At 43.3% G+C, this 17,739-nt stretch overlaps 1 protein-coding gene across 1 annotated transcript; it reads right to left on the minus strand.

Annotated features, from left to right (window-relative positions):
* Window positions 1–2,095: 2,095 nt before the first annotated feature.
* BID (BH3 interacting domain death agonist) lies at window positions 2,096–16,689 on the minus strand. Its single transcript, XM_077267090.1, has 5 exons — window positions 16,631–16,689; window positions 7,753–7,931; window positions 3,133–3,284; window positions 2,808–3,008; window positions 2,096–2,598 (listed from the first exon to the last, which is right to left on the minus strand). The coding sequence occupies exons 2-5, from the start codon at window positions 7,922–7,924 to the stop codon at window positions 2,593–2,595; spliced, it is 531 nt and encodes a 176-aa protein (XP_077123205.1). The 5' UTR covers window positions 7,925–7,931; window positions 16,631–16,689; the 3' UTR covers window positions 2,096–2,592.
* Window positions 16,690–17,739: the final 1,050 nt, after the last annotated feature.

Raw genomic sequence — 17,739 nt, forward strand, 5'->3', positions numbered from 1 at the left:
CATAAAGGCCTGACTGGTGGAGGGCTGCAGTGATAATTGACTTTGTGGAACTTTCTCCCATCTCCCTACTGCATCTCTGGAGCTCAGCCATGGTGATCTTGGGGTTCTTTTTTTCTCTCACCAAGGCTCTTCTCCTACGATTGCTCAGTTTGGCTGGACGGCCAGGTCTAGGAAGACTTCTGGTGGTCCCAAACGTCTTCCATGTAAGGATTATGGAGGCCACTGTGCTCTCAGGAACCTTGAGTCCTGCAGAAATTCTGTTGTAGCCTTGGCCAGATCTGTGCCTTGCCACAATTCTGTCTCTGAGCTCCTTGGCCAGTTCCTTTGACCTCATGATTCTCATTTGGTCTGACATGCGCTGTGAGGTCTCATATAGACAGGTGTGCGTCTTCCCAAATCACGTCCTATTAGTGTAATTACACACAGCTGGACTCCAATGAAGGAGTAGAACCATCCCGAGGAGGATCACAAGCAAATGGACAGCAAGGGACATACATATGAGCATCTGAGCAAAGGGTCTGAATACTTAGGACCATGTGATATCAGTTTTTCTTTTTTTATAAATTTGCAAAAATTTCATCTTTTTAGTATTTTTTTTTCAGTCAAGATGGGGTGCAGAGTGTACATTAATGAGAAAATGAACTTGTTTGAATTTACCAAATGGCTGCAATGAAAAAGAGTGAAACATTTAAAGGGGTCTGAATACTTTCCGCACGCACAATGTAACTTTGATAATTATGTGCAGTAATAATTATACAGATACTTCATATCATCACGCCGCCACTCAAATGGATTTTGATGTAACCACCTCGTGTAAAGATTTATCCTTATGCTCTGATCAATGTAACACTTCAAATGATTGAGATTTACAGATCATATGATTCATGTGAAATTGTAAGCGATGGTAAGAAAACATGGTGTACGTCCCAATGATCTGTCCTGTGAGCTGCGACTTTATGGCATCTGTACGTTCCGATGATCTGTCCTGTGAGCGGAGACTTTATGGCATCTGTACGTTCCGATGATCTGTCCTGTGAGCGGAGACTTTATGGCATCTGTACGTTCCGATGATCTGTCCTGTGAGCGGAGACTTTATGGCGTCTGTGTCCTGATCTGATACGTCATAAATTGTTCCCAGTCTTACGGAGTCAGTTGATTCTCTTATTGGCCCATTTTGTCTGAGTATAACCTGCTCCTAATAATTCTGTACACCCCACTCATAACACAAATACACATCACCTGATCTGCTTCATCCAATCAGGTTTATACACCTTGGTGTTGGAAACATCTGCATAAAATGGCGCTCTTGTCCCTGTCCTCACTTGTGTGTATAGATGTTGGAGGTATTTTTCACTGATCCACAGCTCCAAACCCCCTGACTAGATATAATTTGCATAGATTGCAACTTCCACTAGACGGTGCACTGGTAACGGCTGCATTGTATAAAGAACCATAGCGTCCTCTAGTGGAAACTGCGGGTACTACTGTTTCAGGGCATTTTTCACCAGCGTTGTAAAAAAAAAATAAAAAATTCCATCCCTACTAAATGTAACTACGTCGAGCTTTAGATCATATGTAGAAGACAAGGCCGGAAGCCTGATGTCTCCTTACAACTCTGGTTACTATGGTTACCATGTCTAGAGCCTCCAGGCCACGGAAATCAGACTGTGCCTTACTTAGTGCAGGCTGGAAAATGATCTCATTGGCTGCAGCTGATGCATAGCAGCCAATCAGACTGTGCCATTATTCCTCTAATGCAGGCTGGAAAGTTATCAAACTTTATAGCCAAGGGGGCGTGGCTAAACAAAGTAACTTTCATTCCAAGTGAAACACGTCAGCACTACCAGGAGGCGGTACTAGCGAGATGTAACAAATGTTAATTATAAAAAAAATTAACGCCGTTTTTATAAATTTTCCCAATGTTGTACCTCCTGTCATTTCTAGCTTCTATTTTGTGGGACATTTTAAGCTCCGCCCCTAAGAAGCTTGACCGCCCCTTTTTTCCCCCTATAAAATATCCATTTTCTAGTAATTGACAAGCTCCACCCACTTCGAGGGGCAATCCTGGGAAGGTCTGACAATTGAGAGGTGCAAGTTAAAGTTTTTAAAAATTTATTAAGACATTTCAACAACAAGAAAACACACTTTCGTTAACGTATCGCAACAGCCGAAGGTCCAAAAGTATTTTCCCTCATCAGCGGAAAATAATCCGACAACAGATAAACGACAAGAAAACTTCATAGGCCGTCACATGAAAGGATGGTAAACCTGAGCGTTGTCGTTGTGGCTGAGCCAATGAGATTGGCAGGAAGTAATGACATCACTTTTTGCCTCAGTGATGTCACAGTATTTCTGAGATGGGGCGGGGGAGGAGGGGGTTGGAGCTTCACAATTGTGTTCAAATAACGGATTTCACGTGACTGATTCTGACAAGATGGCCGACGTCACAGCACTAGGGTAACGAAAATGCACAACAATGCACGATGCAAAGAAAACGGGTGAAATACGGTACCGATACCGTGTCAGATGGTGAAGGAAAAAAAAAAAAGCTTCACATTTCTTTGCAGCACTGCGGTTGGTGATGTCCGGTGGTCAACCCTGCGGATAGAAAAAAATAAATGAAATCTGGTAATATGGTAAATAGTGGATGGGGAGGAGGGGGATGCAGCTGCAGGGTCACTTGCTGGCAGAGGCAGAGCCGGGAGTATTGACAGTAGAAAAAGGTACAACAGTTAGAGCCCTCCCCACACTGATGACCTTCCCAGTCTGACACCAAGAAATGCCCATTTAACCCTCCCTGCACTCACCTGTGTGGTCAGTTGATCTATACACAACCTGTAGTTCCTCCGGATGAAGGTCAGCGCCGTAGAGTAGCAGCTGTGCAATAGATTGGGGACGTTGCTGCCAACTTTGCTGGTTAAAGACATCGCGATGGCCAACGTAGCCTTCTCCATGTCTATCCCGGGGGGAAGGTTATCCAGAGAGCGCTTTACGGCATCTGCAAAACGCTGCAAAAGAGAAATCTGGTTACGGAAGTTCTTAGGAAAGAATTGGGAGGGGGGAACACAGGACGAGCCTTGCTCTGACACCCGGAGCTGCAATCAGAATTCTGCAGCTAATGTCCCTACTCACGTCCTCGGTCAGAGAGTTGTTGAGAATATCATTCACTAAACACTCCACAACTTCCGCTTTAATGGTCCCTTCTTGTTCAAATCTGTCTCCCATCTGCGCTAACTGGGCACCGATCCTGCGGCAGAGATCTTCATCGACTTCAGGCAGCGACCCTGAGGGAAATGGAAGTCAGTGATTGGTCATCCAAAGTCAGGTGATAACAGCCGAATGGTAAGTTATCGGAATTATTCCCCCTGTACTCAGTGCCAAGTGGCAGTTATACTGATGGCGGAGGGATGAGCGCTGCGGTAATATTCACTGATGAGGGCGGAAGGAGGAGCGCTGCGGGAATATTCACCAATGAGGGCGGAAGGAGGAGCGCTGCGGTAATATTCACTGATAATGAGGGAGGAAGGAGGAGAGCTGCGGGAATATTCACTGATAATGAGGGCGGAAGGAGGAGCGCTGCAGGAATATTCACTGATAATGAGGGCGGAAGGAGGAGCGCTGCAGGAATATTCACTGATAATGAGGGCGGAAGGAGGAGCGCTGCGGGAATATTCACTGATAATGAGGGCGGAAGGAGGAGCGCTGCAGTAATATTCACTGATAATGAGGGCGGAAGGAGGAGCGCTGCAGGAATATTCACTGATATAGAGGGCGGAAGGAGGAGCGCTGCAGGAATATTCACTGATATAGAGGGAGGAAGTAGGAGCGCTGCTAGAATATTCACTGATAATGACGGCGGAAGGAGGAGCGCTGCCGGAATATTCACTGATAATGAGGGAGGAAGGAGGAGCGCTGCGGGAATATTCACTGATATAGAGGGCGGAAGGAGGAGCGCTGCCGGAATATTCACTGATATAGAGGGCGGAAGGAGGAGCGCTGCAGGAATATTCACTGATATAGAGGGAGGAAGGAGGAGCGCTGCAGGAATATTCACTGATAATGAGGGCGGAAGGAGGAGCGCTGCCGGAATATTCACTGATAATGAGGGCGGAAGGAGGAGCGCTGCAGGAATATTCACTGATAATGAGTGAGGAAGGAGGAGCGCTGCAGGAATATTCTCTGATAATGAGGGAGGAAGGAGGAGCGCTGCAGGAATATTCACTGATAATGAGGGCGGAAGGAGGAGCGCTGCCGGAATATTCACTGATAATGAGGGAGGAAGGAGGAGCGCTGCGGGAATATTCACTGATAATGAGGGCGGTAGGAGGAGCGCTGCAGGAATATTCACTGATAATAAGGGCGGAAGGAGGAGCGCTGCGGGAATATTCACTGATAATGAGGGCAGTAATATTCACTGATAATGAGGGCGGAAGGAGGAGCGCTGCAGGAATATTCACTGATATAGAGGGAGGAAGGAGGAGCGCTGCAGGAATATTCTCTGATAATGAGGGCAGTAATATTCACTGATAATGAGGGAGGAAGGAGGAGCGCTGCAGGAATATTCACTGATATAGAGGGAGGAAGGAGGAGCGCTGCAGGAATATTCTCTGATAATGAGGGAGGAAGGAGGAGCGCTGCAGGAATATTCACTGATAATGAGGGCGGAAGGAGGAGCGCTGCCGGAATATTCACTGATAATGAGGGAGGAAGGAGGAGCGCTGCAGGAATATTCACTGATATAGAGGGAGGAAGAAGGAGCGCTGCAGGAATATTCACTGATATAGAGGGAGGAAGGAGGAGCGCTGCAGTAATATTCACTGATAATGAGGGAGGAAGGAGGAGCGCTGCAGGAATATTCACTGATATAGAGGGAGGAAGAAGGAGCGCTGCAGGAATATTCACTGATATAGAGGGAGGAAGGAGGAGCGCTGCAGTAATATTCACTGATATAGAGGGAGGAAGGAGGAGCGCTGCAGTAATATTCACTGATATAGAGGGAGGAAGAAGGAGCGCTGCAGGAATATTCACTGATATAGAGGGAGGAAGAAGGAGCGCTGCAGGAATATTCACTGATATAGAGGGAGGAAGGAGGAGCGCTGCCGGAATATTCACTGATAATGAGGGCGGAAGGCGGAGCGCTGCGGGAATATTCACTGATAATGAGGGCGGAAGGAGGAGCGCTGCAGGAATATTCACTGATAATGAGTGAGGAAGGAGGAGCGCTGCAGGAATATTCACTGATATAGAGGGAGGAAGGAGGAGCGCTGCAGGAATATTCACTGATAATGAGGGCGGAAGGAGGAGCGCTGCAGGAATATTCACTGATATAGAGGGAGGAAGAAGGAGCGCTGCAGGAATATGCACTGATATAGAGGGAGGAAGGAGGAGCGCTGCAGTAATATTCACTGATATAGAGGGAGGAAGAAGGAGCGCTGTAGGAATATTCACTGATATAGAGGGAGGAAGAAGGAGCGCTGCAGGAATATTCACTGATATAGAGGGAGGAAGAAGGAGCGCTGCAGGAATATTCACTGATATAGAGGGAGGAAGGAGGAGCGCTGCCGGAATATTCACTGATAATGAGGGCGGAAGGCGGAGCGCTGCGGGAATATTCACTGATAATGAGGGCGGAAGGAGGAGCGCTGCAGGAATATTCACTGATAATGAGGGAGGAAGGAGGAGCGCTGCAGGAATATTCACTGATAATGAGGGAGGAAGGAGGAGCGCTGCAGGAATATTCACTGATAATGAGGGCGGAAGGATGAGCGCTGCAGTAATATTCACTGATATAGAGGGAGGAAGGAGGAGCGCTGCAGTAATATTCACTGATATAGAGGGAGGAAGGAGGAGCGCTGCGGGAATATTCACTGATAATGAGGGCGGAAGGCGGAGCGCTGCGGGAATATTCACTGATAATGAGGGCGGAAGGAGGAGCGCTGCAGGAATATTCACTGATAATGAGGGAGGAAGGAGGAGCGCTGCAGGAATATTCACGGATAATGAGGGCGGAAGGAGGAGCGCTGCAGGAATATTCACTGATAATGAGGGCGGAAGGATGAGCGCTGCAGTAATATTCACTGATATAGAGGGAGGAAGGAGGAGCGCTGCAGTAATATTCACTGATATAGAGGGAGGAAGGAGGAGCGCTGCAGGAATATTCACTGATATAGAGGGAGGAAGGAGGAGCGCTGCAGTAATATTCACTGATAATGAGGGAGGAAGGAGAAGCGCTGCAGTAATATTCACTGATAATGAGGGAGGAAGGAGGAGCGCTGCCAGAATATTCACTGATATAGAGGGAGGAAGGAGGAGCGCTGCGGGAATATTCACTGATAATGAGGGCGGAAGGAGGAGCGCTGCAGGAATATTCACTGATAATGAGGGCGGAAGGATGAGCGCTGCAGTAATATTCACTGATATAGAGGGAGGAAGGAGGAGCGCTGCAGTAATATTCACTGATATAGAGGGAGGAAGGAGGAGCGCTGCAGGAATATTCACTGATATAGAGGGAGGAAGGAGGAGCGCTGCAGTAATATTCACTGATATAGAGGGAGGAAGGAGGAGCGCTGCAGGAATATTCACTGATAATGAGGGCGGAAGGATGAGCGCTGCAGTAATATTCACTGATATAGAGGGAGGAAGGAGGAGCGCTGCAGTAATATTCACTGATATAGAGGGAGGAAGGAGGAGCGCTGCAGGAATATTCACTGATATAGAGGGAGGAAGGAGGAGCGCTGCAGGAATATTCACTGATATAGAGGGAGGAAGGAGGAGCGCTGCAGGAATATTCACTGATATAGAGGGAGGAAGGAGGAGCGCTGCAGGAATATTCACTGATATAGAGGGAGGAAGGAGGAGCGCTGCAGTAATATTCACTGATATAGAGGGAGGAAGAAGGAGCGCTGCAGGAATATGCACTGATATAGAGGGAGGAAGGAGGAGCGCTGCAGTAATATTCACTGATATAGAGGGAGGAAGAAGGAGCGCTGCAGGAATATTCACTGATATAGAGGGAGGAAGAAGGAGCGCTGCAGGAATATTCACTGATATAGAGGGAGGAAGGAGGAGCGCTGCCGGAATATTCACTGATAATGAGGGAGGAAGGAGGAGCGCTGCGGGAATATTCACTGATAATGAGGGCGGAAGGAGGAGCGCTGCAGGAATATTCACTGATAATAAGGGCGGAAGGAGGAGCGCTGCAGGAATATTCACTGATAATGAGTGAGGAAGGAGGAGCGCTGCAGGAATATTCACTGATAATGAGGGCGGAAGGAGGAGTGCTGCAGTAATATTCACTGATAATGAGGGAGGAAGGAGAAGCGCTGCAGGAATATTCACTGATAATGAGGGAGGAAGGAGGAGCGCTGCAGTAATATTCACTGATAATGAGGGCAGAAGGAGGAGCGCTGCAGTAATATTCACTGATAATGAGGGAGGAAGGAGAAGCGCTGCAGGAATATTCACTGATAATGAGGGAGGAAGGAGGAGCGCTGCAGTAATATTCACTGATATAGAGGGAGGAAGAAGGAGCGCTGCAGGAATATTCACTGATATAGAGGGAGGAAGGAGGAGCGCTGCCAGAATATTCACTGATAGTGAATATTCCGGCAGCGCTTCTCCTTCCTCCCTCATTATCAGTGAATATTCCGGCAGCGCTCCTTCCTCCCTCATTGATAATGAGGCACACATTTCTCTGGTGTGGTGATGTAATGCAGCAATCTGCTTCATCATGTCTACAAGTCACGTTCTTACCTCCATCTGTCTCAAGATATCGAAAGGACAATCGGCCATGACTGTCCGTCTCCAGGTCGCCATCTTTATTAAGGGACTGCACTATAGACAGGAGCTCAGACTTGAACTCAGGATCATCAATTCTCTGACACTCCAAGAAGGAGACAAAAATCAGTTCTGCGCTCATCATCATAAGAGACCTAAGAGAGGAGCAGAAAATACAAGAAAAGCCGATCATATCGTAATACTATACATGATGGCGGTATTATAGCTGTTATATTCTTGTACATAGGAGCAGTATTATAGTAGTTATATTCTTGTACATAGGAGCAGTATTATAGTAGTTATATTCTTGTACATAGGAGCAGTATTATAGTAGTTATATTCTTGTACATAGGAGCAGTATTATAGTAGTTATATTCTTGTACATAGGGGCAGTATTATAGTAGTTATATTCTTGTATATAGGGGGCAGTATTATAGTAGTTATATTCTTGTATATAGGGGGCAGTATTATAGTAGTTATATTCTTGTACATAGGAGCAGTATTATAGTAGTTATATTCTTGTACATAGGAGCAGTATTATAGTAGTTATATTCTTGTACATAGGAGCAGTATTATAGTAGATATATTCTTGTACATAGGAGCAGTATTATAGTAGTTATATTCTTGTACATAGGAGCAGTATTATAGTAGTTATATTCTTGTACATAGGAGCAGTATTATAGTAGATATATTCTTGTACATAGGGGCAGTATTATAGTAGTTATATTCTTGTATATAGGGGGCAGTATTATAGTAGTTATATTCTTGTACATAGGGGCAGCATTATAGTAGTTCTATTCTTGTATATAGGGAGCAGTATTATAGTAGTTATATTCTTGTACATAGGGAGCAGTATTATAGTAGTTATATTCTTGTACATACGAGCAGTATTGTAGTAGTTATATTCTTGTACATAGGGGCAGTATTATAGTAGATATATTCATGTACATAGGGGCAGTATTATAGTAGATATATTCATGTACATAGGGGGCAGTATTATAGCAGTTATATTCTTGTACATAGGGGCAATACTGTAGTAGTTACTGCCCCTATGTACGAGAATATAACTACTATAATACTGCCCCTATGTACAAGAATATAACTACAATAATACTGCCCCTATGTACAAGAATATAACTACTATAATACTGCCCCTATGTACAAGAATATAACTACTATAATACTGCCCCTATGTACAAGAATATAACTACAATAATACTGCCCCTATGTACAAGAATATAACTACTATAATACTGCCCCTATGTACAAGAATACAACTACTATAATACTGCCCCCTATGTACAAGAATATAACTACTATACTGCCCCCTATGTACAAGAATATAACTACTATAATACTGCCCCTATGTACAGAATATAACTACTATAATACTGCTCCTATGTACAAGAATATAATTACTATAATACTGCTCCTATGTACAATAATATAACTACTACAATACTGCCCCTATGTACAAGAATATAACTACTATAATACTGCTCCCTATGTACAAGAATATAACTACTATAATACTGCTCCTATGTACAAGAATATAACTACTACAATACTGCCCCTATGTACAATAATATAACTACTATAATGCTGCCCCTATGTACAAGAATATAACTACTATAATACTGCCCCTATGTACAAGAATATAACTACTATAATACTGCTCCTATGTACAAGAATATAACTGCTATAATACTGCCCCTATGTACAAGAATATAACTACTATAATACTGCTCCTATGTACAAGAATATAATTACTATAATACTGCCCCTATGTACAAGAATATAACTACTACAATACTGCCCCTATGTACAATAATATAACTACTATAATGCTGCCCCTATGTACAAGAATATAACTACTATAATACTGCCCCTATGTACAAGAATATAACTACTATAATACTGCTCCTATGTACAAGAATATAACTACTATAATACTGCCCCTATGTACAAGAATATAACTACTATAATACTGCCCCTATGTACAAGAATATAACTACTACAATACTGCTCCTACAGTCATGGCCAAAAGTATTCACACCCCTGCAATTCTGTCAGATAATACTCCGTTTCTTCCTGAAAATGATTGCAAACACAAATTCTTTGTCATTATTATCTTCATTTAATTTGTCGTAAATGAAAAAAACACAAAAAGAATTGTCCTAAAACCAAATTGGATATAATTCCACACTAAACATAAAAAAGGGGGTGGACAAAAGTATTGGCACTGTTCGAAAACTCATGTGCTGCTTCTGTAATTAGTGTAATTAACAGCCCCTGTAACTTACCTGTGGCACCTAACAGGTGTTGGCAATAACTAAATCACACTTGCAGCCAGGTGACATGGATTAAAGTTGACTGAACCTCTGTCCTGTGTCCTTGTGTGTACCACATTGAGCATGGAGAAAAGAAAGAAGACCAAAGAACTGTCTGAGGACTTGAGAAACCAAATTGTGAGGAAGCATGAGCAATCTCAAGGCTACAAGTCCATCTCCAAAGACCTGAATGTTCCTGTGTCTACCGTGCGCAGTGTCATCAAGAAGTGTACAGCCCATGGCACTGTGGCTAACCTCCCTAGATGTGGACGGAAAAGAAAAATTGACAAGAGATTTCAACGCAAGATTGTGCGGATGTTGGATAAAGAACCTCGACTAACATCCAAACAAGTTCAAGCTGCCCTGCAGTCCGAGGGTACAACAGTGTCAACCCGTACTATCCGTCGGCGTCTGAATGAAAAGGGACTGTATGGTAGGAGACCCAGGAAGACCCCACTTCTTACCCCGAGACATAAAAAAGCCAGGCTGGAGTTTGCCAAAACTTACCTGAAAAAGCCTAAAACGTTTTGGAAGAATGTTCTCTGGTCAGATGAGACAAAAGTAGAGCTTTTTGGGCAAAGGCATCAACATATAGTTTACAGGAGAAAAAAAGAGGCATTCAAAGAAAAGAACACGGTCCCTACAGTCAAACATGGCGGAGGTTCCCTGATGTTTTGGGGTTGCTTTGCTGCCTCTGGCACTGGACTGCTTGACCGTGTGCATGGCATTATGAAGTCTGAAGACTACCAACAAATTTTGCAGCATAATGTAGGGCCCAGTGTGAGAAAGCTGGGTCTCCCTCAGAGATCATGGGGCTTCCAGCAGGACAATGACCCAAAACACACTCCAAAAAACACTAGAAAATGGTTTGAGAGAAAGCACTGGAGACTTCTAAGGTGGCCAGCAATGAGTCCAGACCTGAATCCCATAGAACACCTGTGGAGAGATCTAAAAATGGCAGTTTGGAGAAGGCACCCTTCAAATATCAGGGACCTGGAGCAGTTTGCCAGAGAAGAATGGTCTAAAATTCCAGCAGAGCATTGTAAGAAACTCACTGATGGTTACCGGAAGCGGTTGGTCGCAGTTATTTTGGCTAAAGGTTGTGCAACCAAGTATTAGGCTGAGGGTGCCAATACTTGTGTCTGGCCCATTTTTGGAGTTTTGTGTGAAATGATCAATGTTTTGCTTTTTGCTTCATTCTCTTTTGTGTTTTTTCATTTAAGACAAATTAAATGAAGATAATAATACCAAAGAATTTGTGATTGCAATCATTTTCAGGAAGAAACTAGTATTATCTGACAGAATTGCAGGGGTGTGAATACTTTTGGCCATGACTGTATGTACAAGAATATAACTACTATAATACTGCTCCTATGTACAAGAATATAACTACTATAATACTGCCCCTATGTACAAGAATATAACTACTATAATACTGCCCCTATGTACAAGAATATAACTACTATAATACTGCTCCTATGTACAAGAATATATCTACTATAATACTGCCCCTATGTACAAGAATATAACTACTATAATACTGCTCCTATGTACAAGAATATATCTACTATAATACTGCCCCTATGTACAAGAATATAACTACTATAATACTGCTCCTATGTACAAGAATATATCTACTATAATACTGCCCCTGTGTATAAGAATATAACTACTATAATACTGTCCTATGTACAAGAATATATTATAGCAGTTATATTCTTGTACATAGGGAGCAGTATTATAGTAGTAATATTCTTGTACATAGGGGCAGTATTGTAGTAGTTATATTCTTGTACATAGGGGCAGTATTATAGTAGTTATATTCCTGTACATAGGAGCAGTATTATAGCAGTTATATTCTTGTACATAGGAGCAGTATTATAGTAGTTATATTCTTGTACATAGGGGCAGTATTATAGTAGTTATATTCTTGTACATAGGAGCAGTATTATAGTAGTTATATTCTTGTACATAGGGGCAGTATTATAGTAGTTATATTCTTGTACATAGGAGCAGTATTATAGCAGTTATATTCTTGTACATAGGGGGCAGTATTATAGTAGTAATATTCTTGTACATAGGGGCAGTATTATAGTAGTTATATTCCTGTACATAGGGGCAGTATTGTAGTAGTTATATTCTTGTACATAGGGGCAGTATTATAGTAGTTATATTCCTGTACATAGGAGCAGTATTATAGCAGTTATATTCTTGTACATAGGAGCAGTATTATAGTAGTTATATTCTTGTACATAGGGGCAGTATTATAGTAGTTATATTCTTGTACATAGGGGCAGTATTGTTGTAGTTATATTCTTGTACATAGGGGCAGTATTGTAGTAGTTATATTCTTGTACATAGGGGCAGTATTTTAGTAGTTATATTCTTGTACATAGGGGCAGTATTATAGTAGTTATATTCTTGTACATAGGGGCAGTATTGTAGTAGTTATATTCTTGTACATAGGGGCAGTATTATAGTAGTTATATTCTTGTACATAGGGGCAGTATTATAGTAGTTATATTCTTGTACATAGGGGCAGTATTATAGTAGTTATATTCTTGTACATAGGGGCAGTATTATAGCAGTTATATTCTTGTACATAGGGAGCAGTATTATAGTAGTAATATTCTTGTACATAGGGGCAGTATTGTTGTAGTTATATTCTTGTACATAGGGGCAGTATTGTAGTAGTTATATTCTTGTACATAGGGGCAGTATTATAGTAGTTATATTCTTGTACATAGGGAGCAGTATTATAGCAGTTATATTCTTGTACATAGGGAGCAGTATTATAGTAGTAATATTCTTGTACATAGGGGCAGTATTATAGTAGTTATATTCTTGTACATAGGGGCAGTATTGTAGTAGTTATATTCTTGTACATAGGGGCAGTATTATAGTAGCTATATTCTTGTACATGTGGGTTACATTCTGCAGTATTACAAATAACATTACAGTATTATAATATATTTGGTTTCAGTTCCTCCATTTTGTTACTTCTAAATGGATTCCACATGATGGCGGTGACAATAGCAGCATTTATACTCATACGGTACCGTATATTCCAGGTGTAGGGGATTATCTGCTCTCGAGGTGGCCACATACTCAGCTATTGTTTCTCCACATCAAGAATACAGGTAGCAATTTTATTAGAGTTTAAGAGTTTCCTTTTTATACAAAGGCATAATTATTGACAATGGGGTGGAGTCATGTTTTTGGCTGCATACATGAGGAAATGGGGGGGTGGATTTGTAACTTAGGAAATTTGTGTATCAGAATTAATAGCATCATTACTCAGCCATGTAAATCCCTTTTTGGCTGCTATGTGGATGTCACCTCTAACTTCCTCCTTTTGAGAACAATTAATTCAAGCATCAGATTAACAATTTGACTGGAACTGAATAAACAACGATGGGGCCACTGATCACTCAGGATTAGCAGAGATCGGAGGCGTTTTATTTGCGGCATCTAGAGTATTGTAGATGTTTTACTGTATCGTCATCATCTAAAGAATTTATATGATAGCTACAAACGGCCATATCTGTCTGATAATCGGGGATCCCACTTCTGGGTCCTCCATCCAAAGTGAGAACAGAAAACGGTACTAACCTTTTAACCAATGCAAATCAGCCATCTACAATTCGATATCATTTTATTATAGGATATATTGCATCATCTATGGTATAATTAACCTTATTACCACAAGTAGCTCGTGGTGTTACTCTTTCAGAGCCATCTGAGTCTTTCTCACCGCCTAATATTTATATCTGTGATATCATTGGTCTACAGGGACCAGGAAATACCCAGCACTTGTCTTAACTGAAGACTTGTTCATTCATCTTGATGAAAACCACAGAATTAAACATCTGCTACCTTAAATAAGCTGACTACAGGATACCACATCAGTTCTGTCAGCAGGGGTCAATGCAAACCCCATTGCGGTTCCCCAACCATCAATCTTTTGTTATAAGGGAAACAGAACTAGCCATCCCACCTACGACTATTTGGGGGCTACAAGTGACATGGAATTAAAAGATCCCAGCTTGTTATGGTCATCTCTTTCCATGTACAGCATTCAGGGAGAATATACTGTGACTGACAACAGCCTCTAGTTCCTGCAGGCAAGTGTCTTCATGTCATAACCCGTCTTCCTATGCACAGCCTGTTATCTCTTCCCCATGAACATACTTTTACAGACACTTTTCTCCACGTTATCACCCCCTCTTACTTGTTCACAGACTATTTACACCAGGAGGATACAGGGACATTTATTCATGTTATCACCCCTGTCAAGTCACCTCTCCCCCTCTATAAAGTCACCTCTATCCCCCACCTAAATTGAGCCCTGGGGGATACAGGGACTTTTCCTTATACCCACCCTCCAGTATATGTGCTTACTCATCAGTCCCTGCATCAGGACCTTTGTCATCTCTGGGACTCTGGAGGAGAGGTTTGGTCTTTTCACTTTGAGATATTTGGTTTTCTCTAATGCAACCAATGTTGTGAAGACTCTCCTTGTGTTCTATGACAATCAGATAAAAACAAACATTTTTCCGAGCTTCCTGCAATAAAAAAAGGGACTGAAACGCGTGAACTTCTGTGACTGGACAGAATCACAGTTATCACGAACCCCCAAACACCTTGTAGTGCTGGCTGGGAGTTGTAGTACTCCATGAGACGAAAAGGCCACATAATACAGCAGAACCAAAACAATGGAAACGAGCGCAAAAGTCACAACGACCCGAGGAGACTGATAATAACCTGAGAGAAGATGAAATAATCATATACCTCCAAACTCTAGAATCGCCCCCAATACTGAACAAACAGGAGACCCCCACACCTTATACTACAGCACCAGCTACTCATCTCTCACTGATGTATCTAATCCTATCTGATGTGATACTGTCTGCTGAGCCGTGTATCTAATCCTATCCTGTGTGATACTGTCTGCTGAGCCGTGTATCTAATCCTCTCCTGTGTGATACTGACTGCTGAGCCATGTATCTAATCCTCTCCTGTGTGATAATGACCGCTGAGCCGTGTATCTAATCTCCTCCTGTGTGATACTGTCTGCTGAGCCGTGTATCTAATCCTCTCCTGTGTGATACTGACTGCTGAGCCATGTATCTAATCCTCTCCTGTGTGATACTGATTGCTGAGCCAAGTATCTAATCCTCTCCTGTGTGATACTGACTGCTGAGCCGTGTATCTAATCCTCTCCTGTGTGATACTGACTGCTGAGCCATGTATCTAATCCTCTCCTGTGTGATACTGACTGCTGAGCCGTGTATCTAATCCTCTCCTGTGTGATAATGACCGCTGAGCCGTGTATCTAATCCTCTCCTGTGTGATACTGACTGCTGAGCCATGTATCTAATCCTCTCCTGTGTGATACTGATTGCTGAGCCAAGTATCTAATCCTCTCCTGTGTGATACTGACTGCTGAGCCGTGTATCTAATCCTCTCCTGTGTGATAATGACCGCTGAGCCGTGTATCTAATCCTCTCCTGTGTGATACTGACTGCTGAGCCGTGTATCTAATCCTCTCCTGTGTGATACGGTCTGCTGAGCTGTGTATCTAATCCTCTCCTGTGTGATACTGACTGCTGAGCCGTGTATCTAATCCTCTCCTGTGTGATACTGACTGCTGAGCCATGTATCTAATCCTCTCCTGTGTGATACTGACTGCTGAGCCGTGTATCTAATCCTCTCCTGTGTGATACTGACGGCTGAGCCGTGTATCTAATTCTCTCCTGTGATACTCTCTGCTGAGCCATGTATCTAATCCTCTCTTGTGTGATACTGACTGCTGAGCTGTGTACCTAATCCTCTCCTGTGTGATACTGACTGCTGAGCCATGTATCTAATCCTCTCCTGTGTGATATTGACTGCTGAGCCATGTATCTAATCCTCTCCTGTGTGATACTGACTGCTGAGCCGTGTATCTAATCCTCTCCTGTGTGATACTGACGGCTGAGCCGTGTATCTAATTCTCTCCTGTGTGATACTCTCTGCTGAGCCATGTATCTAATCCTCTCTTGTGTGATACTGACTGCTGAGCTGTGTACCTAATCCTCTCCTGTGTGATACTGACTGCTGAGCCATGTATCTAATCCTATCCTGTGTGATACTGACTACTGAGCTGTGTATCTAATCCTCTCCTGTGTGATACTGACTGCTGAGCTGTGTATCTAATCCTCTCCTGTGTGATACTGACTGCTGAGCCGTGTATCTAATCCTATCCTGTGTGATACTGTCTGCTGAGCCGTGTATCTAATCCTATCCTGTGTGATACTGTCTGCTGAGCCGTGTATCTAATCCTCTCCTGTGTGATACTGTCTGCTGAGCCGTGTATCTAATCCCCTCCTGTGTGATACTGACTGCTGAGCTGTGTATCTACATCTATGTGCAGCTGACGTCCCCCCGGTGACACATGCCACTTCCCGCTCAGACCCTGGCGGAGATGACACAGACTAACACCACCAGCCGTCCAGGTGACCGGTCACAGAGAACAGACCTACCTGCAGCAGCTCCAGCACCTTCTATTCTTCCTTCCTCTCTGTGCTCCTCCCCCCCTCACATAAATAGTACAGCCCAGGACCACCCCCCCCGGCAACGCCCATTAAAGCTACACACACACAAAATAAGGGCCACTGACTGCAACTGACCATAGGAATGAATGAGACCGTATCACACAGGAGAGGATTAGATACACAGCTCAGCAGACAGTATCACACAGGAGAGGATTAGATACACAGCTCAGCAGTCAGTATCACACAGGAGAGGATTAGATACACAGCTCAGCAGTCAGTATCACACAGGAGAGGATTAGATACACAGCTCAGCAGTCAGTATCACACAGGATAGGAGTAGATACATGGCTCAGCAGACAGTATCACACAGGATAGGATTAGATACACGGCTCAGCAGTCAGTATCACAGGAGAGGATTAGATACACGGCTCAGCAGACAGTATCACACAGGAGAGGATTAGATACACGGCTCAGCAGACAGTATCACAAAGGAGAGGATTAGATACACGGCTCAGCAGACAGTATCACACAGGAGAGGATTAGATACACGGCTCAGCAGACAGTATCACACAGGAGAGGATTAGATACACGGCTCAGCAGTCAGTATCACACAGGATAGGATTAGATAAAGAGCTCAGCAGACAGTATCACCCAGGATAGGATTAGATACACGGCTCAGCAGACAGTATCACACAGGATAGGATTAGATACACAGCTCAGCAGACAGTATCACACAGGATAGGATTAGATACACAGCTCAGCAGACAGTATCACACAGGAGAGGATTAGATACACGGCTCAGCAGACAGTATCACACAGGATAGGATTAGATACACAGCTCAGCAGATAGTATCACACAGGAGAGGATTAGATACACGGCTCAGCAGTCAGTATCACACAGAGGATTAGATACACGGCTCAGCAGACAGTATCACACAGGATAGGATTAGATACACGGCTCAGCAGACAGTATCACACAGGATAGGATTAGATACACGGCTCAGCAGTCAGTATCACACAGGAGAGGATTAGATACACGGCTCAGCAGACAGTATCACACAGGAGAGGATTAGATACATGGCTCAGCAGACAGTATC

Source organism: Ranitomeya variabilis, chromosome 5 (assembly GCF_051348905.1).
Source record: "Ranitomeya variabilis isolate aRanVar5 chromosome 5, aRanVar5.hap1, whole genome shotgun sequence".
NCBI lineage: Eukaryota > Metazoa > Chordata > Amphibia > Anura > Dendrobatidae > Ranitomeya > Ranitomeya variabilis.

Excerpts from the sequence above, each read along its gene's own strand:
- BID (XM_077267090.1), bottom strand. The coding sequence starts at position 7,924 with ATGATGATGAGCGCAGAACTGATTTTTGTCTCCTTCTTGGAGTGTCAG. Across the intron at positions 3,285-7,752 it reads ATATCTTGAGACAGATGGAG|GGTCGCTGCCTGAAGTCGAT; the intron begins GTAAGAACGTGA and ends CATTTCCCTCAG. Across the intron at positions 3,009-3,132 it reads ACAACTCTCTGACCGAGGAC|CGTTTTGCAGATGCCGTAAA; the intron begins GTGAGTAGGGAC and ends TCTCTTTTGCAG.